This window comes from Corylus avellana, chromosome ca1 (assembly GCF_901000735.1).
Source record: "Corylus avellana chromosome ca1, CavTom2PMs-1.0".
Taxonomy (NCBI): domain Eukaryota; kingdom Viridiplantae; phylum Streptophyta; class Magnoliopsida; order Fagales; family Betulaceae; genus Corylus; species Corylus avellana.
In genome coordinates, this window is record NC_081541.1 from 46829099 (window position 1) to 46855415 (window position 26317).

The 26317-nt window shown below is 37.4% G+C and overlaps 3 protein-coding genes across 3 annotated transcripts; 1 reads left to right on the forward strand and 2 right to left on the reverse strand.

Annotated features, from left to right (window-relative positions):
* Positions 1–535: 535 nt before the first annotated feature.
* LOC132179139 (clustered mitochondria protein) lies at positions 536–16162 on the reverse strand. The gene is made up of 29 exons (XM_059591791.1): positions 15945–16162; positions 14852–15100; positions 13774–13835; positions 13359–13548; positions 13143–13283; positions 12888–13044; positions 12588–12781; positions 12383–12484; positions 11572–11707; positions 11292–11420; positions 10424–10820; positions 9828–9932; positions 9334–9452; positions 8527–8635; positions 8347–8436; positions 7331–7462; positions 7074–7244; positions 6778–6864; positions 6100–6234; positions 5619–5774; positions 5281–5349; positions 3934–4092; positions 3347–3403; positions 3224–3264; positions 2830–2949; positions 2139–2448; positions 1936–2043; positions 1736–1807; positions 536–1268 (listed from the first exon to the last, which is right to left on the reverse strand). Exons 2-29 carry the CDS (start codon positions 15075–15077, stop codon positions 801–803), a joined length of 4242 nt encoding a protein of 1413 aa, XP_059447774.1. The 5' UTR covers positions 15078–15100; positions 15945–16162; the 3' UTR covers positions 536–800.
* A 2604-nt stretch (positions 16163–18766) lies between these two features.
* On the forward strand, positions 18767–23174 carry LOC132187892 (S-adenosyl-L-methionine-dependent uroporphyrinogen III methyltransferase, chloroplastic). The gene is made up of 5 exons (XM_059602322.1): positions 18767–19680; positions 19956–20033; positions 20156–20225; positions 20890–21167; positions 22519–23174. Exons 1-5 carry the CDS (start codon positions 19144–19146, stop codon positions 22666–22668), a joined length of 1113 nt encoding a protein of 370 aa, XP_059458305.1. The 5' UTR covers positions 18767–19143; the 3' UTR covers positions 22669–23174.
* Positions 23175–24021: 847 nt separating this feature from the next.
* Positions 24022–25909, reverse strand: LOC132183500 (protein ENDOPLASMIC RETICULUM-ARRESTED PEN3). Its single transcript, XM_059596887.1, has 2 exons — positions 25744–25909; positions 24022–25663 (listed from the first exon to the last, which is right to left on the reverse strand). Exon 2 carries the CDS (start codon positions 25654–25656, stop codon positions 24229–24231), a length of 1428 nt encoding a protein of 475 aa, XP_059452870.1. The 5' UTR covers positions 25657–25663; positions 25744–25909; the 3' UTR covers positions 24022–24228.
* Between the last annotated feature and the right edge of the window lie 408 nt (positions 25910–26317).

Here is a 26317-nt window from a genome sequence, read left to right on the forward strand (position 1 = left end):
GTATACCAGCTAAAACAGATCCATTGTTAGGCAAGGAACAACAAAAAGGGAAGGGGAAAGGGATAGGTTTTAAATAACTGCCACAGGAAATAAATGAGACCAGGTAGATCTATGAAACGATCCTCAACTGGTACTTCCTTGGGAGAGTAGATAAAGCATGCAGGAATATCCAAGTTTAAAGCAAACAACCGGTAGACAAACTTGATAAAGATATGGAAGTTTTCTGCCCTGCTTCATTTGCATGATAAACTGTGTAAAAAACAATTCCCGGCCAGGGGCTATTCTAACAGACATCTTTCTTAAAGCCAACCTTTATAAGCACAGTAAATTATGAAGCAAGCTGTTTTATATAAAAAATGAAATTATGCTCAATCGTTCTAGAGGGCACTTGTCACTGTTTTTACACAAAAAAAAAAAAAAAAAAAAAAACATTGAAATGCTTTGGATGATTACCCAAAAATGGCCCAAAATTATATATATGTATATATTGAAAAAAAAAAAAAAAAACTGACGAGTTCATTCATCAGTCAGTACCTGGAAAAATAGATTAATCTATTGCATGAGCATTGCCGCCATGCTCTCTATGAGCCTGATTATTGGTTAAAACAAAAAGGAATACCTCTGGGCCAATCGGCAAATCTGAAAATCCTTTATAGCTTCTCAGAGCCGAGGATAAACGAGGTAGATCATCACTCAAAAGAGACTGGAAAAAGCTCTCATGCAATAATAGAAATTATTCCCAGTCTCACAAACAAATCCGGGGATTTCTTGACTCAACATAACCTCAGCTGTGCAACATATCAAGCAGCAACTTTGGCTTTTGCTTTCTGTTTCTTGGCATCCTGTGACGCTAAGCCTATACGCAATCCAACTGGAGTCTGATCTTCTTTCCCTGATGTCAATTGCTCGTTTTTGGAATCTACTGGGCCATTTGAAGGATGGCCATTAGCTTCACTGTTCGCTCCATTGGTTTCCCCAGCATCCACCGCATCTGGGGTCATACCTGAATTGATAATGTTAAGGAGCTGTGTAAGTGGCGGAAAAGCTTGTACTGGAACACCGTGTGGACGTATCAAGAGGCCCCTTGCTACGGCTTTCTTTCTGACTTCAGCAGCTGCACGAGCAGCTCTTTCATCAACTCCCCTCCCTCGGGGAAGAGTCTCGCCAATTATTGCAGCATTAAGGGATTTGTTGACAGGAGCGCCTGAACTCCCAGACCCTCCGCTTGTAGCGGCAGCTTGGAATGCATGTATTAAGTCAGGATGGGCCTGTCATGCAATGTCAAATAATAAATGAGAAATCTAATGACATTAGAGATTACACCAGACAAAAACAGACGATTGCAGTACTACAGATATTTGGGGGCTAGTATAACCAACAAGCAATCATTTGCTTGAGAACCATGTAACATTTTTTTTCTTTTTCTTTTTCTTAAACATAAAGCTTTTGGAAAAGCATGCATCAAGAGATTTTTTTATAAGTGCGCAGGAGTACCAAGATACAAGGACCAAATTTTTAAGATCTCCTCAAATCAGAAATGTAGGGGTTGTATACACCATATAGAGAATGAGTAACAGGTCAGGCAAAAAAATGACAAAAGCATGAATATGGGAAGCATTTTCTCAATCAAGCAGAAATTGTTATGAGATATGATGATGGTCTTCCCTTTCATCTATGATAATGAAGAAATCGTCCATAACAAACAAAACCAGCAAAAAGGAGAATTCAAAAGCACCTTCAAAATATCAATTGCTTTTTGAGTAGAAGCTGCATCCAAAGCTTGGCCTTTTTGCTTTTGTGCATTCATCTGTCAAAAGAAGATTCACAAAATTCAGAAACCCAAAGATGTTGGGAGAAGAGGAGAAACAAATCATCCATTTAAGAACATATAAAAATCGTCCAACTTTCAACCACTCAGAGACACCATGAATTTACCTGTAGCTCACGCATCTTAAATGTCTTCATCCAGTTCTGAGAGTCGCGTGTCCTTGAATCCTCCTCGCCAAGTTGTTTGACAAGTATATCATAAGTTTTCTTCTCATGCTGTCACACCAAATGCAATAATTGGTAAATTACAATTTACAGTAGCCCAATGATAACCCTTTAGTAGGCAAAATTAATTTTACAAAGGTACAAACCTGGTGAGAAAGCTTGAAGGCACCCATACAATTGAATGCAATGGCAAGAGCATGATAGCATACAGCAGTTTGGATGTGTTCCTCGCCTAGAAGCCTTTCATTCTTTTTCAAAGCTTCTTGCAGATAACGAAGAGCTGTGTTCATCTTTCCAATGTCTTGGTACATCATTGCAACATTTATAAAGGTTGCAGCAACATCAGGGTGATCTGGGCCAGATGACAAACTTAGCAAGAGCAATGCCCGGGACATGTGCCGTAGTGCAAGTTCTGTTTGGTTAAGCCCATGGTAGAAAAGAGCCATATTGCCATAACTGCAGTAGCACAGTGCAGATTAAGTGACCAATAATTAGATGTGTGACTGTGTCGGAGAGAGAGAGAGAGAACGTGTTTGTGGGGGGGGGGGGGGACACAGTACCAACAAGAAAATAAATTTTCTCCCATTTTACACAACTTTAAACAAGCTTTTCTCATCTTACACATGATTTTCAGACTTATTGTGACATTTCATCCACTGTTTATTTCATTAAATGGTTCCATTTTTTTGGTCTTAATATTTGCTACATTACACTTGTGGTAGTGCGAATAACTATGTCCAATGGGTTTATAACGTCAAACCCTACGAACCCCAAAAGATTTCATCACAAAAGATACTATCAGTGATTAAAAGAAAAGAAAAGAAAAGAAGGGCATACCTGTGAGCAGTGTCAGGGTGATCCAAACCCAGGCAACGTTCATTTATTATCAGCTCCTTGTGCTGTTGCATTATCGCACCAGCCATGTCTCCAGCATGATATAAAACCATGGCGAGATACCTGAAAAATAACGAAAAGGAATACCAGTAATGTTTGTCCAGAAATTGATCAGCTTTGGTCTTAAGTGCAGATTACCGAGTTGATAATTAATTTTATCAACAAATCATTCGATAACTTAAAGATGTAATCAGTCATATCTTGCTAGGGAATATTAATGCCAGCTAGCTATGATCAAAATCAAAGCAGAAGATGCAAAACTTTTCTACATATTATCCACTACGATCAAGCTAACAATAATAGAAAAATATATGCAGAATGGTTTTGAGGTGTATACCGACAGCAATTAGCAACCTCCCGATGCATTGGACCAGTAACCTGCAAAACCACAAAAAAAAAAAAAAAAATTGATACACTATACAATAGAAATTCCTAGAGGCCAAACCATGGGATAACATACCTGCTGAAGTATAGCAAATGCCTCAGAAAATAGCGTGTATGCTTCACTAAGCATTCCCTGAAACAAAGAGCCACATGACTTAATAACTACATCTTTCCATGCAAGAACATAAAATATGATGTGACCACACTCAGCAGAACTTTCAGCCTTATGCAAACCCCAAAAGCTGATTCAATCATGAATGAAGTTCCCCAGGATTATAATGCTCCATATTAATATCATAGCTACACCAACTTCACGATCCCAAGATATTTAATAGGGCTCATTTGGGTTTGCGATTTTTTTCTATTCTACTGAACTGAATTCAAAATTGCGAATATCGAGGAGAAAAAAGAATTGAGATTATGTTTGGGTTATTTGAAGAATATAAAATTTTGAATAAGGTTGAAATTTTTTGAGTTGAGTTGAGTGTTAGTGGTGTCAAATCAACTAAAAAAAGAGAAAAAAGTTGAGAAGAATTGGGAAGAATTGTCTTCCCAAACAAGCCCTAGGCACTAAAGTTTTCGATGATTAATTTGACATTACGGTGACTCAAAAATACATATCCATTCAATGATCTAAATAAGACAACAAAGCACAGTGCATACCTCAGCCAATTGGATTTTACCCGTTTCTATGAGATCCTTAGCTTCTGAACATATGGGAACTGAATTTTTCACTACAGGTTGGAGATTCAAGATATCTGATGTTTGGAAAGGTGCTGAAGAATTAAGATCATATTTGCGTGCTGCAACATTTATGCCTACCTGTTAAAGAAACCATATTCAAGCAAGATATAGCTCATTCAGAAGCTCAATCTTAGCGATAAAAATATTAGCAAGAGATACTTAATTAGCCACATGAAGGCAAATAAACTCTACAGCTTGAGCTGACAAGAATCCAACATGGTAGCAAAACAGGAAACTCGCATATATATACACTAAATAGAGTTCAGCAATTGCAGCATATTATTGAGGAGGCTATACAAAAGATTTGGAGGACTAATCCATTCCACAAGTATTTACTCAAAAAGCAGGGTGTACCAAGAAAAAACATATCAGAAAGGAAGTGCTGCTTTGAAGTGTTGGACAACAGTGTAGTGTAAGAAGAGCAACTAGTTTGGCAAGTATGGATTATCTGTTTTCAAATTCAAATAGTAAATTTTGCATCTACAATGTGCACAAGTATACTGAATTTTAAGGCTGAATAGTCAGAGTTGAGGATCTCGGCCAATGAAGTTACCAGCATTGTTCACACAAGTAAAATGGGAAATTAAACATTTAAGGGGCACAAATCCTAAGAGTGTATAGTCTACAATCCATTCATTCAATTTTCCTTTTTTAGAGGACAATTCCCACACAATGCTTTTACTAGTGAAAAGCAGCCAATTCTTGTGTTATGACTAAACAGCAAATTTTCTAGGCCACAACAAGCTTGTAACTCACCCTATGATATATATTGTTTGCTTAAGCGTAGAGATTAACCAATACCCATGAAGCATGATTGAATAATAAGTTAAACACACAACCAATTGGAGAAGATCCAATCTCCTGGCACGTACAATAGGTAACATCTAGAAAAAGTGGACAATAGCATGAGAATACTCTTCAGTAAGAAGAATAACACATAAAGTAAGGCATCATATTACTTTCCAATAACCATTTGGATGGAACTTAACTAGTCGTAAAAATTATGCATACTCCCGAACATCTGCTCTGGTACAACATTAAAATAAAAACATCTATATATGATGATGGACAATCATAGTGCAAAAGGATGGCACTCCCAATTTTCAAGGCACTTAATCCTATAAGTTAACAGAGAATTTGAAAGCTTCCATTGCAACAGCACAAGAAACATGAGTAAAGCAATATATCTGACACAAAAAGTAATGTATTGTGGCACTATAAGACACAAACCGGAATCAATTCAAGAAGATATGAACTTATAATTACCTTTTGGCAAAGATTACGGATAACAGAAATTTTCTTTACACGTGACCTTGCATCCTCCGGCAACTCAAACTACAAACATGAGAAAATTTACTTCAAACATCAGAGATAAATCATGGGAGGAACAAAGAATGTGATCGGAGATCCCATATGAAACAGATTACTCCATTTCATTTTCATCAGCAATGAAAGTCAAAAGACCAGTCAACTAAAAATATGTTGTCTTTTTAATGCTTTTTATAACAAGTGACTCGTCCTACATCCTAGAAATGCCCAGCATTCCCTTTAGAGACTTACTGACAATTTTTTTTTTTTGATAAGTACTTACTGACAATTGATACCTGATATTTCAGTTTTGCAAATTCTTGTAAGTCTGACCACACAGTTTCTGAGCTAACATTCATATATGAGGATTGATTCTTTCTTGCAGATGCTCCACCCTTCCACCTTCCTTGCCCCCTAGAAGGCTTTCCTGGAGATTGATGACCTCCTTGGTCCTGTAAATAATTGACAATAAAACACAGCCTGAGGACAACATTTCTATACCCGAAGAAGTGACTGGTTTGGTAAAGATTTTGGATTCTAAACCTCATTATTTATCTTAAGAAAAAAAATTTCCTGTCTTCTGAAGAAAAAGATTCAATTAATTGCTTACTAATGTACAGTTACAATGTCAGACTGCAAACAATAAAAATTAAAAAAAAAAAAATTAAGGGAACATATGGCCTCAAGAATCAGCTGATAAAAGCTCAAAACTAAAAAGAAGTACTAGCCGAAGTAACCACAAGTAATCCTGAAACTGTTCATCTAAGTTGCACATACTTTTCTGTGGGTTCTTGACTGAATAGTATTAGCAGCAACTTTTGCACCAGCAGCTTGATAACTTCCAAAAAAACAGTTGAAGAAATGTGATACAGCCGGCCCAAAATCATGGTCCTCTGTATTTCTCAAAACATCCTGCATAAAAGTAAAAGATAGCCTCAACATAAGGTTTTGTGTGCAAGGATAGAATCTAAGGATCTACAAAGGAATATGAAAAGTAAAGTCAGCTTTCTGGGTCCCCATCAATGTGGATTGTTAAAGCATGGGAAGGGGGATTAGACATATATTTCTTTTTCTACCATGGTCGGAAAAAATAAGGGAGTCTGTGTTCTTTCATCTTAGACAAGTGTAGCAAACAAAGCATCCACCAATTTTTTAAAGCAGAAAAGAAGGGAAAGTTGGATGTGAATAAGAAACATTTTTTCACATGCATACAAACAAGGTAAGCCAGACTGTCCTTTATGTTTCAAGCAGGTGCAGGCAAGTTGATAGCTGCTGCCTGTAACACCAACAGCAGGAACGAGGTGTCATGTTACAGTATCTACTGTAAGAGTGACACCTCGTTGCAAAATCATCACAGTGAAACTTTATGGCATTAAGTGAAATAATGTATGCATTTCATCCCATCATTTCTAAACCAAATAATGACGTAGAAGCTGGTAAGATTATTCTCGTCACCTTGAGGATATGCTTTGCAGACCTGACAACAATCTCATTAGAACAAAGATCCCAAAGATGAGGCAAATGTTTCGTCCCATCAGCCACCTGTAATAAAGATCCAGACATGTCAAAAGCAATACAATCATTGGCAGAAAGAAGGAAAAAGAACATCACAACTTTCAGGATACCATAGAAAATAAATATCAATTTAGGCAAAGTTTTTTAAAAAAGCTTATCTTTCCCATAGTTATATGTTAATAATTAATCAGTCAAATTTGTACATAAGAGTATCGACTGGAAACATTAATGCTTACTTTTCCAATGTAGCGAACATTGATTCCGTGGGCATGAAGTGCTTCAGTTAATGTTTGCCCATCCATAGGAGAAACTTCAAGCGTGCAAAGATCTTGTACAAACTTTGGTAGGACAACATCTGTAAGATATGAAGTTGCTTTCCTCACATTTTCTTCATCTGCTGCTATCTCCTGGGGAAGGCAAAGTGTAAAAAATTATATAAGAGAACTTAGAATTCAATAAACTTGACAAATACTATTACAAGATCCAGACTTGCCTCCTGACTCCCAGCCAACTTAAACTCCGTGAAGGCATTAGGGTTAAAAAGAATTTCATCATATGATTCAGTTTGCGCTGATAAAGAAGCACAGTCCTTGACATTCTCATGCTTCCCATCTTTTGTTATATCCTGCAAGAAGAGCAAGAGAAAGGGTCATGTATAGCAGAATATTAGAGGGAAATCATGGCACAAGCTATCTTCATATTATAACATATTAGTGTTAAGTGATCTAAAGTGACATAAACATGTAATTCTTAGTTTTTTGCTCAAGTCCAAGTATTATACATCTACAATACTTTAAGCATCTATCTACCGCCAAAATAACAGTACCTGCCACTTTTTTGTCCCACAAATCAAGAAAATGGATACTCCCAACTCTTTTTTGGTAAGCAATATACTTGCTGGCAATTTTCTATTTCCAAACACCTCGAATATCCTCTTAATTGAACACCACTACTTCTAAACGAGGATGACGATGACAGGAGGGGCATAACCATGCAGGAGCTGCTATTCTATAACTATCTCCTCAACAAAAGAAGAGAACACACGAAGTCACACTTTCAAGTTCAATAATAAGACAGGCAAATTTCTAACAATGACTCACACAGGGATACTGGTATTTCCTCATAACCGAAAACATTTGTTTCTTTGACTATGGTGGATATATTCACACCAAAAGAAGCCACTAGAAACACGAGTATTGCTGACACTGCTAATCCAAGGGCACTAAGATATTGTCATGTAACAAGCAGGCAAGCATTGTACAAACAGTAGTGCAAATCATCACTAACTCAAGCCATACTGCAACATAAATAAAAGGCACCAAAACGCAGTTAGAAGTACATAATCAAAGAATAGAAGGTAAAAAGTTAGGTAAATTCCAACAGACAAATACTAGTAAAGCAAAATAAACATTAAATCAGAGAATAACATTCAAGAATGCAATTCACTCCCAAAAAAAAACACCACTAATGGCAATCACAAGCTGCAGTTTCATTTGCCTCCATTCTCACCTGTTTGGCAACATCAGAAGCCTCTGAAGAGTTAGTGGTCACTTGAGCATCTCCTTCAGACTTATATTTTGATCTCTCTGCAGCTTGGGCCTTCTCCAATAAAGGAAATATTCATATAAGAGAAGGAACATATGAAATAAGGCCCAAAACTGATGTTAATATCAGAATATCATAATTTACCTGGCAAAACGCAGTAATTAGTTCTGGTCTCAAGATACAGAATCTGGATCCAGGTCCAGTAAAGTTTGCATCTCGAGGTGTTACTCTCATCAAGTCAAGAAGATAATGCCTGAGATTGAAATTTTAAAAACAAAAAAAACGTATAAAAAAACTGCATAAAGCTTTATAAAATCTAAATAAGCGCATTAGTGAACAGTTGCGGCATCCTAAATGTAGTCAGAAACTAGAAGCATGTAGCAGAGATTACGACTATATAGCTAATAAAAGCCCAATCCTCAAATCCTTAAATTTGGTGTACTAACAACAAATTTAAGGATTTGAGGATTGGGCTTTTATTAGCTAACAACAAAACCCCAAGGGATTGGCCCAAGTGGTGAAGGCCTTGGTGTTGAGGGTTTGCTCCCTTTAAGATCCAAGGTTCAACACCTCATGGATGCAAACAATTCCTTGGGGCCACACCCCCTGATGAAAAGTCAGTGATTTAACCAGTTATGTGTAGGGAAACTTTCAAAAATGCGGTGCACGAGATCTGGATTTACTTTGCAGGGGTGAATCCGAAGGGCCTTCCCTTAGAGAGTTTCCCCGACATAAGAAATAAAAATAAAAAATAAAAACAAAAAACAACAACAACAATTTTTTGAGGAAAACGTGCATTGAAAGTGCCAAGTGCTGGCAATTCCATATCTGGATCACAATTTTTAACGAATTTTAAGCATTATGGATAAGGAAATCCAAGCACTAAAAAGGAGAAAAGCAACCAACAAAAGATTTGTGTAAATAAATACACCAACCCAAGAGAGTAATTACCTGTCGTCACTACCAACAATACCCTTGCATTCCACAGGGGCAGCTAATTTGAAAGCATTTCCAGATCCATCAAGGACAGTGTGTTCCTTCAAATGAAGGTGTTTAGCAGCCTCAAGCACCTAAAGATAAAGAAAAACTTAGCACGTCTAACAAGGAAATCCATTTCACAAATCATAGATAGCATTGAAGAAACAAAAAGAGAATAAACTCCCACAAATGAAAATTATATTTTTTTGAAATATCGACCCAGGCCCCAATATCGGGGTTTTTTTATGGATTGCGGTTTCAAGTATTGCTCCCATTGGACTTCTTATGTCAGGATATGGTTCAAATAATAAATATTCCTTTTTAGGTGGTCTACGAGCTGCTGCTCAATCGATTAGTTATCCTACCCCATGTGAAGCTTAAGAAATCCTCTCACATAAGAATTAACAAAGATGTAATATGAGAAATCTGACAGCATGACAAAGCAACAAATTCATATGCTCCCTCACCTTGGAATGAAAATCTTCATTCCAACATATCTTCTTGCCGTTGTCAACAGAACCATACAGAAGAGATTCTGATTTGTCCCCTTGAAGAATGCCGGGTAAAACACTCTGCAGCGAAATGTGTAAAAGCAACTGAGGGCCAGCTAAGACAAATTTAAGCATAGACAAGCACAAAGATGTTCTAAGACAACAGGAATTGGTATAAACAAGTAGAAATAGCTAACATAAAAAAAAAAATAATAAAAAAAAAATAATAGGTCATGCAACTATATGTTGACTAGGCGAGACATGTCAAGCAATAGCATTGAAAAGGAAATTTTGCACAAATTATTTCTTTCCTTTGTTTAAGTGCCAACAATTACTTCTTACTTGCAAGAAATAGTCATTGAAAAGTCGAATACAAGAAAACAAGAAAACAACACAGAGAGAGAGAGAGAGAGAGAGAGAGAGAGAGAGAGCAATCCCAGAATGTCAATAAACACCTTTGCAACAAATACATGGGCTATGTGTTGAGCTATAAAAGCACTAAAAAGTCAAATAACATTCCTAAGGAAAAAGTAAATATACCAACAAAAAGATATGGTATCTTTGATACAAACCTGAGCTACTACTCTATGACCTCTGTAATCAATTATGGCCATAGCAAGATTATAAAGTCCAGAGACATCAGCTTCCTGGTACGCCTTGGTGCCTTTCAAATCATTATTTGCAGAAGCATATGTAGCCTGCTCACTCTCTGTCAACGGTGTTTCAGCTGACACATCAGAAGCCACTTCCACGCCACTATCATGTTCTCCTGTAGTTGATCCTTCACATTTTTCCCCATTGGGAGTTCCACTCTCTCCATGTAACAAACAACTGGAGGCCTTATCAGATGAACTGTTTAAAGAGCTTGAACTCTCAACCTTTAAATTAGCATTGGATGCACGTTTCTTGGACAGCTGCTCAAGGTCCGCATCCATAGCAAAGCTAAAGAATATATTGTTGTGAACATACCTAAAACCAAGAAAGTGTAGCTATGATGCTAATCCGACACTAACAAATCTCTCAAGGAAAAATAAGAACGTCAAAAATAAATAAGATCCATCACAGAGAATGTAACGTAAAAACATAAGAAAATAAAAAATGCATTCCCTAGATTCATACCAAGAACCATTCAGAATATATTATTACAGGCAGTAACCATTTTATATAAAGCTTATCCAAGAAAGCAAAGCAAAGTCTAGTCTTACATTAACATGTGATAGCACATCTAACTCAAGGAACTTTATAGCCTGCACTAAAGTACACTTGATACTAATTAGCTACCAAGCTGGAAAACATGTTTTCAACGTTGAGGTACAAAGATATAGTAATCAACAGTAAATAGCCAAAAATGTGTTATCTTCTAAGCATTTGAAATGAATTCCTTAAAAGAGAAAAAAAAAAAAAAAAAAAAAAAGGAGGTTCTTTTAAGATCCCACTAACATGTGAAAGCACTCTGGATCTGTTGGATTTATTGGGGGTATACATCTACTGATCACTCCAATAGCACCACTGATTGCAGCATCGACAAAGTCCGATGTTACTTTGTAGAGAGCCCTATCCCGCAGAATCCTGCAATGAAATTACCTTTGTTAGTAGAGAAGCTGGAAACCATATAGAAGAAACAATTTTAAAAAGAGAGAGAGAGAAGAAATTATTAAAATGCAGAAATAAACTAAAGGGATCAGCATCACTGTAACAGGTCACTGAATCAGAGATCAACCTTTCCTGAGGAGTTGAATGAGGGAATTCTCGACAGGATTGCAACTCCTCATTCCAATCTCTTTGCATGCCAATCAGCTCACTACCGTAAGAAAGAGTCAGTGCATCTTCTGCTCTGGCTGCATCACGTTTGTGATCTGGCAATGGGAATATATACAAAATTTAACGGAAGAAAATAAACCATGGCACCAAGGAACCCCAAAAGTTGACAAAACATCCATAAGTCATGCTGGTGCAGCAAGTAGGGTAGATGCTAAAAAATTATCATCCCAAAATGTGTTATGTAATTAGTAATAATCATATTGTGCAACTGAAAGACGCAAATTTTGTATTGGCATCAACATAACAATATTACCAATAAGCAATGCACTCATAAAGTGATAAACCTAGTCTTTTGAACACCATTAAATTATTTTTTAATAAGTAATCGAGATATCATTAAAAGAGTAAGGCGCCTCCATGTACACAAAAAGTCTTAATTAACACAATCTTCCATCACATCCTACTTCTTTAAATTAGATTTTACACACTGACTTATGGAAACTTATGAAAGTTCCAAATTAACTTCTTGCGGGAAGCAGAAATGCCTAAACTAGGCCAACAGTAAGCTAGCCCAAGTCTTAGAGATGGTCCATGATGAACCTAAATGTAAAACTTGCTCTACAATACTATAGTAGAAAAGAGGTTCTTGAGTATAAACTTCAAAGAAAAATAGCACACTTTCCACAACTCCAAAAGCCAAAACTCCATCCATCAATTCATGGATTTAAATGGAAAAGATATCACAAAAGCTTCTATCAAGCTGAACTTACCAGGAACTGGATATACTCCCAGCCATGAATTTGGTGGCAACAAAGATTGAACATTTTCAAAAGGGTGTGCAGAGGCCCTCCACTCCAAAATTTCACGAAATGCTTCAGAATAAGCACACAGAAGGAAAATTTTATTCAATGTCATCAGAAAATTAGCCCACTTCAAACCTTAACAAAATAAAATGCTTAAATCATGTTATGTTACCTTTTTTAAACTTGGGGCTTATTTTTTGCAGGAGCCCAGCAAGGGTGGTTGCTTCAAAATTTGTCTTACTCGGCCTTGGGTCAAGAGTATTACCAGTGCTTGAGTTGACATAGAACGTTTTTGTAGTTCCGGTAATACAAAATTTATTACCCTCCAATGTTACTACATCCAAATAAATCAAATCCCCAACAAGCCTGGGGTCAACAAAAACACCATTATATGGTTTCCACAGAAAAAAAAGTCAATGATTTTATGGAACATAATAAGGTAAAGGTGTAGAGAAGAGACATTATAATTCACCTTCTATAGCTTGGGGCAGGATTGAAGGAGGAAAACACAATGCTTTCCACACATTTGATCTCTTTTGAAGATGACAATAACAAATTACTCAGTGAACCAGCAACATCCTCCATAAAACCCAGACCATCAAGCTCTGGGACCTCGGTTTTCGCAGTATCTAGGTCATAGTAAAATACAGAAGCATAAGTGTGGTACAGCGTAAAACTACAAGGAAAATAATTGAAGCACACTGATAGCATGTTCAATATCCCAAACCTCCTGGACTGGAAGCTTTGTTTTGTGCTGTCTCGTACTGCAATGCAAGTGATGTTGATAACGAGGAATGAAGCGTGGAAAGGGAGAGCAATTCCCTCGTACGGTGAACATGAGCCCTTATAGATCTATCATCATACAATGCTGCCAAAAAAACTTTCCATGTTAGAGCCTGTAGATAGACCTTATTACTTCAAAAACAAAGCAAAACAAGTATACCTGGAACCATCTCCAAGGAGCAACCACCAGTAGTAATGTCAGCCACTTCAGAAATTTCATTATAATCTTCCAGATGTTGAGTGGAACCATCCTTTGTGTGCAGCAATAGATCATAGCATGTGAAATAACACGTCTCTGGAGCATCAAGAAGAAATTGTCTTATGTCCATTACAGAATCTCCTGGATTCAGCTGCAAGTAGATTTACAAATTCAGCCATCTATATTTTATGGATAAGGTAAATATTATGCCAAAAATAAAAAACTCAAATTCCAGATTAAAAGACAAATGACTTCCATGCAGGCAACTGCAATCAGTATATTCCAAGAGCCTAGAAATTAACTACTAAATGCATGCACGGTTCTGCATTTTATCAATTCAAAGCAGAGTAAAGATACAAGCAGTGGATTTACTCACTTGGAGCTCAAGTTTCTCGCCACTTTGTGTTTTGACAGAGACAGGATAAAGATGAAGGTCACCTGCACTCATGTGAGGGGGATAAACTGAATGAGATATATGATGAAAGGCTGAAGATCAAGCATCATAATCCATTGCAACAGCCACAAACTAAAATATAATGGGATGAGGCTTTGTTGAGTTGTTGATGTTATGCATCCAGATGTATCATTGCCAAATGTAAGATACTTGCTGGTAATAAAAGGCTCAAGTTTGACAGCATAAATTGCTAAGAGTAGCCCGCCACCACCCACTAATTTTGTATATAAAGTCATTATCTGTAATATAAATAAGGCACTTGTCTCCTCCTCATCTTAAAAGAAATAAGGTCAGAAATCAATTGGTTAAAAAATGTTACTTCCCACTTCGATAACTTAAGTAAACAAAAGCCAATAGCTAAGACGAATAGTTGCATGTCTGCCAATATACGCACATATATGCATATACAGGTAGGTATATATGATTTTTTTTTTTTTTTTTTTTCATAAGTATGGTAGGTATATATGAATTATCCATCAACGTATCTGAATATAATGTCAGCATGTATGGCCTACTCAATTCTTTTTAAATGACCAAGTTCCTTACATTCAAGGGCAAAGTTTGGCAGAAGGCATAGGTGCCCTCCCCCACAAAAAATAAAAAAAATAAAAAATTCTACCAAATGCTATAGTCTTGGCTCCACCCCTGCATACATGCAGGTAATCTATGTATTGACACGTGACGTTTCCAGCAAGTGGAAAGCATAGAACAGTAAATTTTAAATCCCTTCTTTCTTTGGCTACACTACCATCTAGTGTTTTCAAAATAGAAAATTGCAATCTTGTCTCAGTTGTATGTACTTGGATTCACCAAAATTCAGAAAATGTCTTCAGCCATTGAAAGCAGATTACAATTCCTCAATGCGGTTAAATTTCCATGTATTGAAACAATTAAATGAAGTTACTTTGACACTCGAGGTAAATTCAACATTCCTATGAAATACTTGCTAGAGTTACTAGCCATAAAGCATATATTAGAACATTCATGCAACTAACTTCACCTTGCTTCTGTTGGCTAGCTGAATTTGCTGTTTCAGACTCCTTTACCTCCGGTGTGACATTAGTTGATTCATCTAAAGTTGAAACACCATTTGAATCAGCTTTGGGGGACTCTGACGCACTTGAATTATCTTTCACAGGAGCATCAGATGAGACCACTGACTCAGAAGAATGCACAGTAGTATGTGCCCCTCTCCGGTTCCTCCCCTTGTTTGACTTCCCCGCCATATTTCCCTCCTAATTTGAGCACACTGCATCAGTTGAAAGGTCACATAGAATTATTATCTTGCAATGCAATAACTAAAACCATTAGCAACAGAGTCAAACCCACATTCATTGCATTTAGAAAATCAGTGAAACAATTTCATTCACTCAACTATATTAAAAAAACAATAAGACCAAAGAATGCCAATCCGAAAAATGTACTATCTTTACATTTAACTCGCAGCTCAACATAGACACATACATAAAGAATCACAAATTATCAATAATTGATATTGATCCCATTCTCTATTTCAGGGTAATCTTATGACGCATATCCAGAAAACAAAAGCAAACAAAATTCCTTTATTTTTCCAACTCATACCAATCTATAGGAAGCCAGATACTCAAAAAAAGGCCAAAAACACGAAAATGCAAAACATCAATTTCCACTAAATTGCCATTATCCCACACATAAAACAGATACCCAATAACCATTGGTCCATGATGTACAGATTTATAATGCAATTACAGAAAAATAAAGTACTTTTATCATAAGCAGTAACACTAAGAATCAAAATCTTAGTACCTAAAGCACAGAGCTGACTATACAATAACAACCAAAAATTTGAATCTCAGTCAGTTAATGCAAGGATTCAACCCACGAAATAATAAAAAATAAAAAAAAATAAAAAAACTTCGCTGAACTGAAGCCAATACAATGATTGTCTCCCTTAAGACAACTCTGTTATCCTTCAAACACGAAAACAGTAAACACCCAAACAACAAAATTCAAACTTTCACGTTCTTCTTCATTACTCTGTGTCTTCTCGATAACCCAACAGAGAATTAGACGGAAACAAAGAACAAAACACAGTGGAAAGTATGCTTTACCAATGAGATATAACGCTGTCCAAACGCAGCTATACTGTTCGACAAAATCGCAAATAGATATATAAAACTATGGAAATGTAGAGAGAGCTTTAGAGAGAGGGAGGCTGAGGTTTTAGGAGAGGGTTATGGGGAGAAGCAGAGGAAGTGGCTATGGCTGAGAGGCGGCGAAATTTCGCCCTTTTTGAGAGAGAGAGACAGAGAGAGAGAGAGTGAGAGAGCGCTTATGATTAGTTGGAGAGACCCAACTCTACATGGGCTTGGGCCTTCTTTACAGGTGACTAGAAAATTGAACAAATTAATTATAGATATTTAAAATAATTTTACCGTCTGAATTAATAATAATTTAGAAAGTATATGTAAGAAAGCTAATATTCACATTCAAATTTTGGGCTGTCTACCAACTGGTTCAAGCAATTGGGTCTCTTTCAAACTCTTTCACATTTTTTATTCGAATTATTAGCACAGTAGATATAAATTACTGATATTCAAATCCATAAATTAGGCGCAACTCAAGTATAGATAACATAAACAAAGACGTTTAAATAGAAATAAAAAAAATAAAAAAATCAAACTACATTGTATTAAGGTGAATTTAATTTGTTATCTATTTAGGATATGTTTGAGATTGTGTTTGAGGGGTCTAAAAGTGCTTTTAACACCCAAAAAGTCCGTTTAAAAAAAAAAAAAATATATATATATATATATATATACTCGTTTGGTAAAAAAATTAAAACGCTTTTAAGTGTTCAAAAAACTTAAAAATTGTCAAAAAAACACTTTTGATAAAAGCTTAAAAATGAAACTTTTACCCAAAAGCTCTTATTTAACTTAAAAATTCTATTTTTCAAACGTAATTCTAAACAGGCTCTTAGTATATGGTTTGATGGAAATGAGATTATAAACAAAAGTCAAGATAAGTTATAGGAAGATATCCATTGAACAAAATTACAAGTTATAGTATTAATGCTGCTGTGAATTTTCTATTTAGTCCATAACTTGAAGTTGAAGAGAATTCTGAAAATGTCTGAAATGATATCTCTTATAATATAATCTACTCAATAACCTCATTTCCTGGTGTTAGGTAGATATGGTATTCATTTTGTTTGATAAACATAAATATGGCAAAACTTTAGGTGTTTCAGGAAGGGATTCATGTCCTTTATTTATTTTATTTTTTTTATGATATGACCAACCAAGAGAAGGAGAGGGGGAGAAGAATGGATGACTTAAGATTCATGCACTTATACCATTAATTTTTTATATTATCATTGTATTGTTATGAGTCACGTTTTTTTTAATTACTGATGTGGCAACCTCAGCTTATATCATGTGTGCATCTCCAATTACTAACGTGGCCCTCAAACTTGCTTGTTTCTTGTGTAACAAAACACATAACACGAGCCATATTCTACATTAATAGTATCAATACCACTTCTATTTCACCTCTCTCCCCTCTCCGACCATTTTTTATTTTATTTTATAGTATCATCATTGTATTATTATTACCAATTACTGATCGGTCATCTTTAATTTACGTTTTGTGTGCGTCTCTAATTACTGATATGGCATTACATCTTATATCCCGTTGTTATCAGGATTACGGTCATTGTCACAAACCCTATAAATATTATATCACCAACATTATGAAGTTGTTGTCATTAATATCTTTATTATACCTATTATCGTATTTCCATTTCTTAATATCTAAATATATTAATAAAAACAATGAAAATTTAAGTGGTTGGTTGAAACCTCCATCAGCTTAAATTCCATCAGTTTAACAAGGCTAAGAACTAAGAAGTTTTAAGTATATGTAGTCCAAACATAAACAGAGTTTTGGAAATATGATCAATCTTTCTTGCTCACTCAAAATAGAAGTTTTCTACTTAAAACGATCACAATGGAGCTATTCATTATAGGGTTTAACCATATAACTGACATGTTAGGGATGGCAAAGTGAATTTGATGATTCTGTATTTGTGTTTGAGGGATAATAAATTATTTGGATGGCATAAAATCTAAACGAAAATATTATATTTAACAAATTGTCATACTCAAAAGATTAAACTCTTCACACCCGCATATAATCTGATCATGTAATATTTTTATTTTTTACACCAAAAAAAAAAAAAAAGTTAGTTGTATGTGCGGTTAGCTTACACGCTAACTTGACAATGCGACGTGACACTGTCACGTTAGTCTAAAAAAAATAAATTACACAAATAAATGAGTTATTGCGTCGTTTTTGAACGGTGGCTAGACAACCATCTAGCCACTACCATAGGTGGCCAACCACCCCTTTGGAGGCAAGGAGTGATTGGTCACCCCACTAAACCGACCAACCCCAAGCGAGAGCTGTTGTAGCGGACTTTTTATTATTATTTTTTAACATGTTACAAAATTTATTTTGACTATAACCCAAAATCTAGGCTTATAGGGCCTCAAACAGAAGTACTCAACATAGGTGCCCACTGCCGACCCACAAAAAAAGTCCGCTACAACAGCTTCCGCTTGGGGTTGGTCGGTTTGGTGGGGTGACCAATCACTCCTTGCCTCCAAAGGGGTGGTCGGCCATCTAGCCACCTAGATGGCCGACCACCCCTTTGGAGGCAAAGAGTGATAGCTAGATGGCCGATCACCCATTTGGAGGCAAGGAGTGATTGGCCACCCCACCAAACCGACAAACCCCAAGCGAGAGCTGTTGTAGCGGACTTTTTTTTTCAATTTTTAATTTTTTTAACATGTTACAAATTTTATTTTGATTACAACCCAAAATCTAAGCATCTAGGGCCCCAAACAGAAGTACTCAATACAAGTGCCACTGCCGACCCACAGCCCGACCCAGACCCAACCCCAGCCGCCCCTAATTTCGTTGCCTCGGAAGCCCCTTCACCCACAGATAAAATACCCCACCCACAGATAAAATAACCCAACCATCACCTGACATGTAGTCTCAGGAGGCACCGTTGGAAGTAGCCATTGGCTTTTTCTTCAAAGCTACTCTGAGATGGAGTGTAGGAGATAGAACCTCCCCAATAACCATAAACCAACCCCAAAAGTTCCCAAAAGACACGTCCCTCTCGATGCCCAGGAAGCCACTTTTGCCTCCTCAACCTTCCCAAACTCCACATCAAACATCCAAAAACAGTAGTCTTTCCCCCCTCCTCTCTCTCTCTCTGTGTGTCTCTCGTAAACTGTAATGGCGCTTGTTAATAGGCTCCAATATTTATCTCCTTCTCTATCTTCAACCGATTTCAGAAAACCCAAATCCGTAAACTTTCACCCCATTTGTTCTTTATACTATGATTCTTCTTCTTATTCGTCTTCCCCTTTTACTGAGAAACACTCTTTTGAGAGATACCAAAGAGACGAATGGCTATACACGAACCAAGTGGAGAAAATTACATGTTGCTCCTTTCCACCTGATTCTGACTCGATAAGGCAAGATGACATAGCACTACAATTACCAGAGCTAAAGAGGCTGCTTCAGGTGCTGAGAGAGAAGAGAGAAAGCGAAGGATGTGGTGGGGGAAAGTGTGGGCCAGGGAATGTGTTCTTGGTGGGGACAGGGCCTGGGGACCCTGAACTGCTGACACTCAAGGCTGTGAGAGTGATTCAGAGTGCTGATTTGCTCTTGTATGACCGGTTGGTGTCCAATGAAGTGCTGGATTTCGTTGGCCCTGAAGGTAGGCTTCTCTATGTTGGCAAGACTGCAGGTTACCATAGTAGAACCCAGGTAAAAAAGTCTTGTCTATATGCTTGGCATCGTTTCTCATTTGGGTTTGTGTGTTTCCTTTGATTTTGAATTGGGTTTCTGTTATTTTAATCAATCTATTTCTATATCTTTTACAGTTCGGTTTTGCTGGGATTTTTGTTACTTGGTTATGTGGGTTTTTATTGATATGGAATGGGGGTTGTGATATTGGTCAAAAAGTTGTTGAATTGGGATTATGGGCAATTGGGTCACCTGTGCATTTGAGTGAGATCATTTCCTTTTCTTTTTAATAACAGGAGGAAATACATGAGTTGCTTCTGAGTTTTGCTGAAGCCGGAGCTACTGTTGTGAGACTTAAAGGAGGGGATCCACTGGTGAGTTTTAGTTTGGAAATGCAACTAAAATTTGTTAATTAGTATAGTGGTATTAGCCTTGAAATGCAATGTCATGTGCACCCTAGTGGAGGTTTCTCTAACATATGTTTCTTGCGTTTTAGGTGTTTGGGAGAGGTGGGGAAGAGATGGATTTTCTGCAACAGAAAGGGATTCAAGTGAAAGTAATTCCAGGTATCCGATGGTTGAGTAGTCTCTTGAATCTCATTCTTGAAAAGGATGCAATTTAATGCCTCGTTTACTTGAATGCTACCATTGTGTATAAAACATAGCATATCCAAAAGAAAGGCCATCAGTTCTTAAATGGAGCTATTACAGAATAATGATTGTCATCACCAGAGACTGTGAAAATCTGGAATGGTGCACTTTGAGAAAATACTACATTAATTTGGTTCCATTAGATGAGGTTTGATTGGCCTTTTACTTTCACAACTTATTCTCTTTGTGTGGAGAATTCATATCACCTACCATTCTTTGTGAATCACTTTGAAAGTGTGTTACAAATGTTGCCAAATATGAAGGGGAATCGGGGATAGACCAATATCAGGAAAATTAAGTAAAATGATTTGGGTGGAAAAATGATTTGTAGAAATTGGAAATATGAACAGTGTGTTGATAATCTGCAATGCACGAAACCATGGACATAATGGTTTTCTTTCTAAGCTAGCTTGAAGGGTGGCTTCCAATATAGACCAGAACACGAGACATTTCTCTAATATTATTTTATGAGGCTAATCTTGCATTGTTGTTTTTTGTTAGTAAACAATTTTCTTATGGGCATATGAAGCATTGTTCTCTTTCAAATAGTAGTATGATTGTTATACTAAATGCTTTGCAGGTATTACTGCTGCTTCAGGAATAGCAGCTGAGCTAGGAATTCCATTAACTCATCGAGGCGTGGCAAACAGTGTAAGATTTCTCACTGGGCACTCAAGGAAAGGAGGAGCAGATCCTTTGTTTGTAGCAGAAAATGCAGCTGACATTGATTCAACGTTGGTGCTGTACATGGGCTTGTCAACCTTCCCCTCTGTTTCCCAAAAGTTAATCCATCATGGTCTGCCCCCTAACACACCGGCTGTTGCAGTTGAGCGGGGGACCACACCTCAACAACGCACAGTAAGCACAATTCTTCACATAAAATTGTTCTTTTTCTTTTTTCCCTTGCTTTGTTCCTATTTTGTCAAAGTCATTAACTAAATGCCTGAAAGTCATAACGTTTTCAGAAGCTCTCTTGTTTAAAGTCATTGTTGACATGATAAATTGTGAAACAAGCCTTTTATTTATCTTTCTTCAACATGAGCTTATAACTTTTATGGTTTATCTCATTTGCACATACGTTCACGATGGAATTGTCTAAGATTCTGACTTTCTTGAAGCTTTCATAGGCGATGTCATTTTATAAAAATCTTATGAGGGTGATGAATAAAACCATTTTAAATTCGAAGTCACATGTCAAGGGACATTAACCTGTCCTTAAACTAGAGTATCATTTGGCATTAAGAAGATTAGCTCAATGAGCTTAGAAAGCTTCCTTCATTTCTCAACCTATAAACTGAAACTTTGAAACTCAAATCATGCATAATCTTTTAAATTTTATAAAGTATAATGCTGGTGCATATTGATTCTAGTCACTTGCACTCCACTTCTCATGCACGTATCCATCTGTACACATCAAAAATATGGAGTGTGAGACGCTGAGGTGAATATTGTTGCAACAGTTGCATGTCGGAAGATTAAGTGATTCAATGGCCTCAAAGCTATAGATTTGTTTATAAGGTTTCAGTTTCAGATGTGGGGTTGCTGAACACAACAAAAATTAATCGACATTCAGTCCTTATGAATCAAAACTTTATTATTACTCTTTCGATATTGTGTATATAAGTTCTCCATAGCATTTTAGCACAGAAATTCATCCTGTGGAATGGAATTGTTGCATAAGTTGGTAAGAAGATGATAATAGGGTAGAAGCAAGGTACTTCATTGGAATCTAAAATGACATTGGATCGTATATGTGAAGACCCTTGTTCAGCTTTTGAATTTCTTATAAGCCTTTCTTGTGATTATGATATATCACCTGCTCCTACTCCCTCGAGTCATGCTTTGAGAATTATTTTACCTTCTGCCATGTTACTTAATATGTTAATTTAATTTAATTTAATTTAATTTAAATTTTATATATGTTAGGATTTATTTTAAAAGTGCATTTACTTGAAGGGAAAATAACTCACTCAATTGGGGATGCTATGATATCTCAAGAACCTCAACGGATATCTGGGAAGAAACCAGCCCCGTACAGTTTCTATGTATGAGTTTTTAGGAAGAAAAAATAAAAATAAAATTTGCTGACCCTTACATCTTAACTTTTAGGACTCATCCTTAGAAAGGTAGGTTATTCATGACATATTTTCAAGATTTTGTCCCATCAATGCCAACATCTTATTGTAGTTGCATTTGCAAAATTATACAGGTCTTTGCAGAACTGAAGGATCTAGCTCAACGAATTACATCGGCAGAGTTGGTATCTCCAACTCTGATCATCGTTGGAAAAGTTGTTGCACTCTCACCTTTGTGGCCGCTTTCTTTGAAAGAAGCATCCTGTTTAGTAGAGGCTAGCTAGACATATTTGAGGCTCAGGGATAGCATTCATGCTGTCACATGGATAATTTTTGGCAAATTTGGAAGTTCTATTTGCGATTATGGTAATCTGTGGGATGGTGGGCAAGGAATGAACAGATTAAGCAAACTGCTACTTCTGGATGGGGGCGGGCACATCTTGTTTAGATTTTGTTGCAATGATTAATATTGCGATTGAGGATTGGGGATTGGGGAACATTGGTTTATGAGCAGATTTGCATGCAAGATTTTGTTTTGATCTTTGATTGGGTCAGTTAAGATCCATGTGAGAAGCATGGAGTTTGAAGTTCCCACAATGAAGGTTCAAGGAGCCATCATCTCTTTTGCTTGCTAGCTTTCTCCCCATTAGCATTTTTGGATTCAATTCCTTGAAGACTAACTGCAAGATGATCATTGGTTATAAGTTATAATAACATGAGCCTGATTCTGTAATGCAGATAAACATCAGGTTTTGTTTTAGTTCTTTCAAATGAATTGGTGATGTTTAAATGCCATTTCTTGAATTAGTGTGATTTTGCATCCAAAGTTGATCACTAGGATTCATTGTGGACTTTCAAAACTTGGTTAGAGGACTTATTCTTATCCAATCTATAAAATTGTCACTTATCTCTCAAACATGAAATAACCATATGCTAGTATTAATAAAGTTGGAGAAAATTTTATTAAAAACATCACGTGCTTCTCACAAACTATTAAAAAGGCATGTGGTTTTACATGTTAAAGTACACATGACAATTGTATAGACCAAATTCGATCTTCCAAAAGAAAGAATAGCATGTGAAGAGGACACCTTTGTTTTATTCGTGATAAAGATATGCATATTGAGTTATGGAAAATGGAGTACAGGAATCATGTTTCATGGGCAACACTGTCTGGAGTTTTGAAAGTTTTCAGTTTCCAAATGATTTCCAAAAGGGCAACAATTAACCATATAAACCCAAAAAATCAATCACGATACAAAATGAGAAATGATAAAAATTATTCTTCATCCCATCTTTCACATATTTTTCGATCCTAGATGTGAGTTCACAAATCTAATGATAAATTTACAAAAGAGATGGTTGAGATAATAATGTGTAAGATAACTCTTACAAAATAATACAAAAAACCCTAGTTGAAAATTGTTCCCACCCATCTCCGGACCCAAATACGAGTCTACAATAAATTTGCATGAGATATGGTTGAGAAAAATCTAATGATAAATTTACAAAAGAGATGGTTGAGATAATGATGTGTAAGATGGCTCTTACAAAATAATACAAAAACCCCTAATTGAAAATTGTTCCCACCCATCTCCGGACCCAAATACGAGTCTACAGTAAAATTGCACAAGATATGGTTGAGAAAATGATGTATAACATATCTCTTACAAAATAGTAGAAAAAACCCTAATTGGAAACCATTCCAATAAGTGGGCGGGTTACTCTTGGACAGGTGAGTCCCATGCCCCCTAATTGCTAGCAATTGGGTATCAAAATTAGTGATGATCTTATTCCTCATTAGGACCCAAATTCTCCTATACCTAAAACAATCCCTATAACAGTCACGTGATTAAAACAGCAGCAGAAGAATTAGAGCTTTCCCAGACTTCAATTCCTTCAGCATTTTCTCTACTAACAAACAACCTGTTCCCACCACCTTCAATTTTCTTTATAATCCCTCTCTCAGAATCCTTCAACTTGTCAACAAAATTCCTCCTATACAAACCCTCACAAACCCCACTCTCTCCCTCCACTCGATTTTCACTTCCTTCCACTCTGGACCAAACCTCCAAGCCTCCCTCTCTCCCCACAAACGCTTGCTTCTTGTAACAGTGAATTACACTATCGCCACCACCTTCACTCCTGTTAATCATGCTTGGGTTCTTGTCGTTCAAATACACCCACGGATCATCTCCTAAATTACGCACGTCTGCCATTGCTAAATCGCCCGACTTCGAACATATCTTGAACAGGGTCCACTCGTCCACGTCCACGTCGACGTCAGCGAACGAGTCCCCGAACCTACTGCTCCGCCCCGAACCTGGCTCGATCGTCTCCCAAACCACCTCTCCAGACCTCGGGTCCCACAATCTGATGTACCCTGAGCACCCGAACGCCCCGCTCGTGACTGAGCTTGCGACGAGCACGCCTCTCTCCGGAAGCCACGTCAGCTTCCCGGGGACCATGCTCTTTGCCGAGCCGCCGGACTGCCGGCCGAGCTCCGAAGCAATCTGGAGAGTGGATTTGTCGATAACTAGGACGCAATTCTCTCTATGCGGACAATCGAACGAGGCGAAGACTGAACTCAGTGAGTCAGAAATCGCGGTGACTTGGGCTTTGTAGATGCGCGGATCAGAGGGATCGCTCCAGTGAGTCGAACCGACGTGGCGGCCGCCCGAGATATCGTAGAAGTGGAGACCGGCGGCGGATTCGGATCCTACGGCGGCGATGTCCGGCCAAATCCGGCGGATCGAGGTGATATCTTCCAAGTGAGTCCGGATAGTCGAGGCGGGGATGAGATTCCAGTCGTAGCTGGAGATCTGACCGCCATGGGCGATCCAGACGGAGCCGTCGTCGGAGGCTGCCGTGAACGCCGAGGGAAGGCCGTCGGAGGCTGGACGGATGGTGGCGACGACGGAAGCGTCGATCCCGGAGAAGGAAGGTGGCGACATCGCCGACTTAAGGCGCGACTCGATGCCGTAGTAGAGGGCCTCATCGGCAAGTTCTTGCTTGGAGAATCGGCGAGCTGTGGAGGGGAGGCGATTCGATCGAAGTAGAGAAAGGAGGACCGAGAAGATCTCAGGGTCTCGGTCTATGAAAACCGGGTTGGGATCGTGGGTCGGGCGGTCCGAAAGGACCGCAAGGAGTGAATCAGGACCGCCTGACCGGACGGTCGATAGAGTGGTCTCGAAGAGCTTGCCGCCTACGTTGAGCTTGACTCGGTCGTCAGGATGGGGTCCAGGGGCAGACTGGGAAGTTCGGTCTTCCATTGATCAACTACGGTTATACCCATGAGCTTTTAATCAAACTGAACACTCCTCAAGAAAAGAAAAGTAAAGAAAAAAATCATGGCTCACCTGAAATCATCAGATCTCTGCTCACCAAAAAGGCTCCCAGAGAGAGGGTCTAGATTGGTCCGAGATGGACAAAGGTGATAAGAAAAACGAACACTTGGGAATTCTTCTCAACCGTTGGTTCTTTGAAGAATCCAGGCCGTTCGATGCATCAAACGGCCTGGATTTTAAGGGTCTCCCTTAAAGGGTCTCCAAAATTTTAAGTGGTTTTTATTTTTTATTTTGGGTTAAATACTATTTTAATAATTGTGGTTTGTACTAAAATTAAATAGCCACTTAAATTTTTAAAAATATCATAAATGATACTTGTGGTAAGTTAATAAATTCACTTGATACTTCTATCAAGACTCCATTAAATTTTTTAACGAAACGCCATGTCACTCTTATACGTGGGCGCCATATGGCATGATACCTAAATTTTTGGATGTCACATCATATATATATATATATATATATTAAAAAAAATCCAAAAAAAAACCAAGAACCAATAAAAAAATAAAAAAACACTGGGGTGGTTCCACTTTCACCCCAGCGTTTTTTTTTTTTTTTATAAAAAAAAATAAAAATAAAATATGAT

What these genes read in the sequence shown, in the direction of transcription:
- LOC132179139 (XM_059591791.1), bottom strand. Translation starts at nt 15,077, where the DNA reads ATGGCGGGGAAGTCAAACAAGGGGAGGAACCGGAGAGGGGCACATACT. An exon ending in AAGCCCCAAGTTTAAAAAAG is followed by an intron (nt 12,485 to 12,587) that starts GTAACATAACAT and finishes CTTATTCTGAAG; the next exon opens with CATTTCGTGAAATTTTGGAG. An exon ending in GAGGTTGCTAATTGCTGTCG is followed by an intron (nt 2,950 to 3,223) that starts GTATACACCTCA and finishes GTTATTTTTCAG; the next exon opens with GTATCTCGCCATGGTTTTAT.
- LOC132187892 (XM_059602322.1), top strand. Translation starts at nt 19,144, where the DNA reads ATGGCGCTTGTTAATAGGCTCCAATATTTATCTCCTTCTCTATCTTCA. An exon ending in GTTACCATAGTAGAACCCAG is followed by an intron (nt 19,681 to 19,955) that starts GTAAAAAAGTCT and finishes TTTTAATAACAG; the next exon opens with GAGGAAATACATGAGTTGCT. An exon ending in TTAAAGGAGGGGATCCACTG is followed by an intron (nt 20,034 to 20,155) that starts GTGAGTTTTAGT and finishes CTTGCGTTTTAG; the next exon opens with GTGTTTGGGAGAGGTGGGGA.
- LOC132183500 (XM_059596887.1), bottom strand. Translation starts at nt 25,656, where the DNA reads ATGGAAGACCGAACTTCCCAGTCTGCCCCTGGACCCCATCCTGACGAC.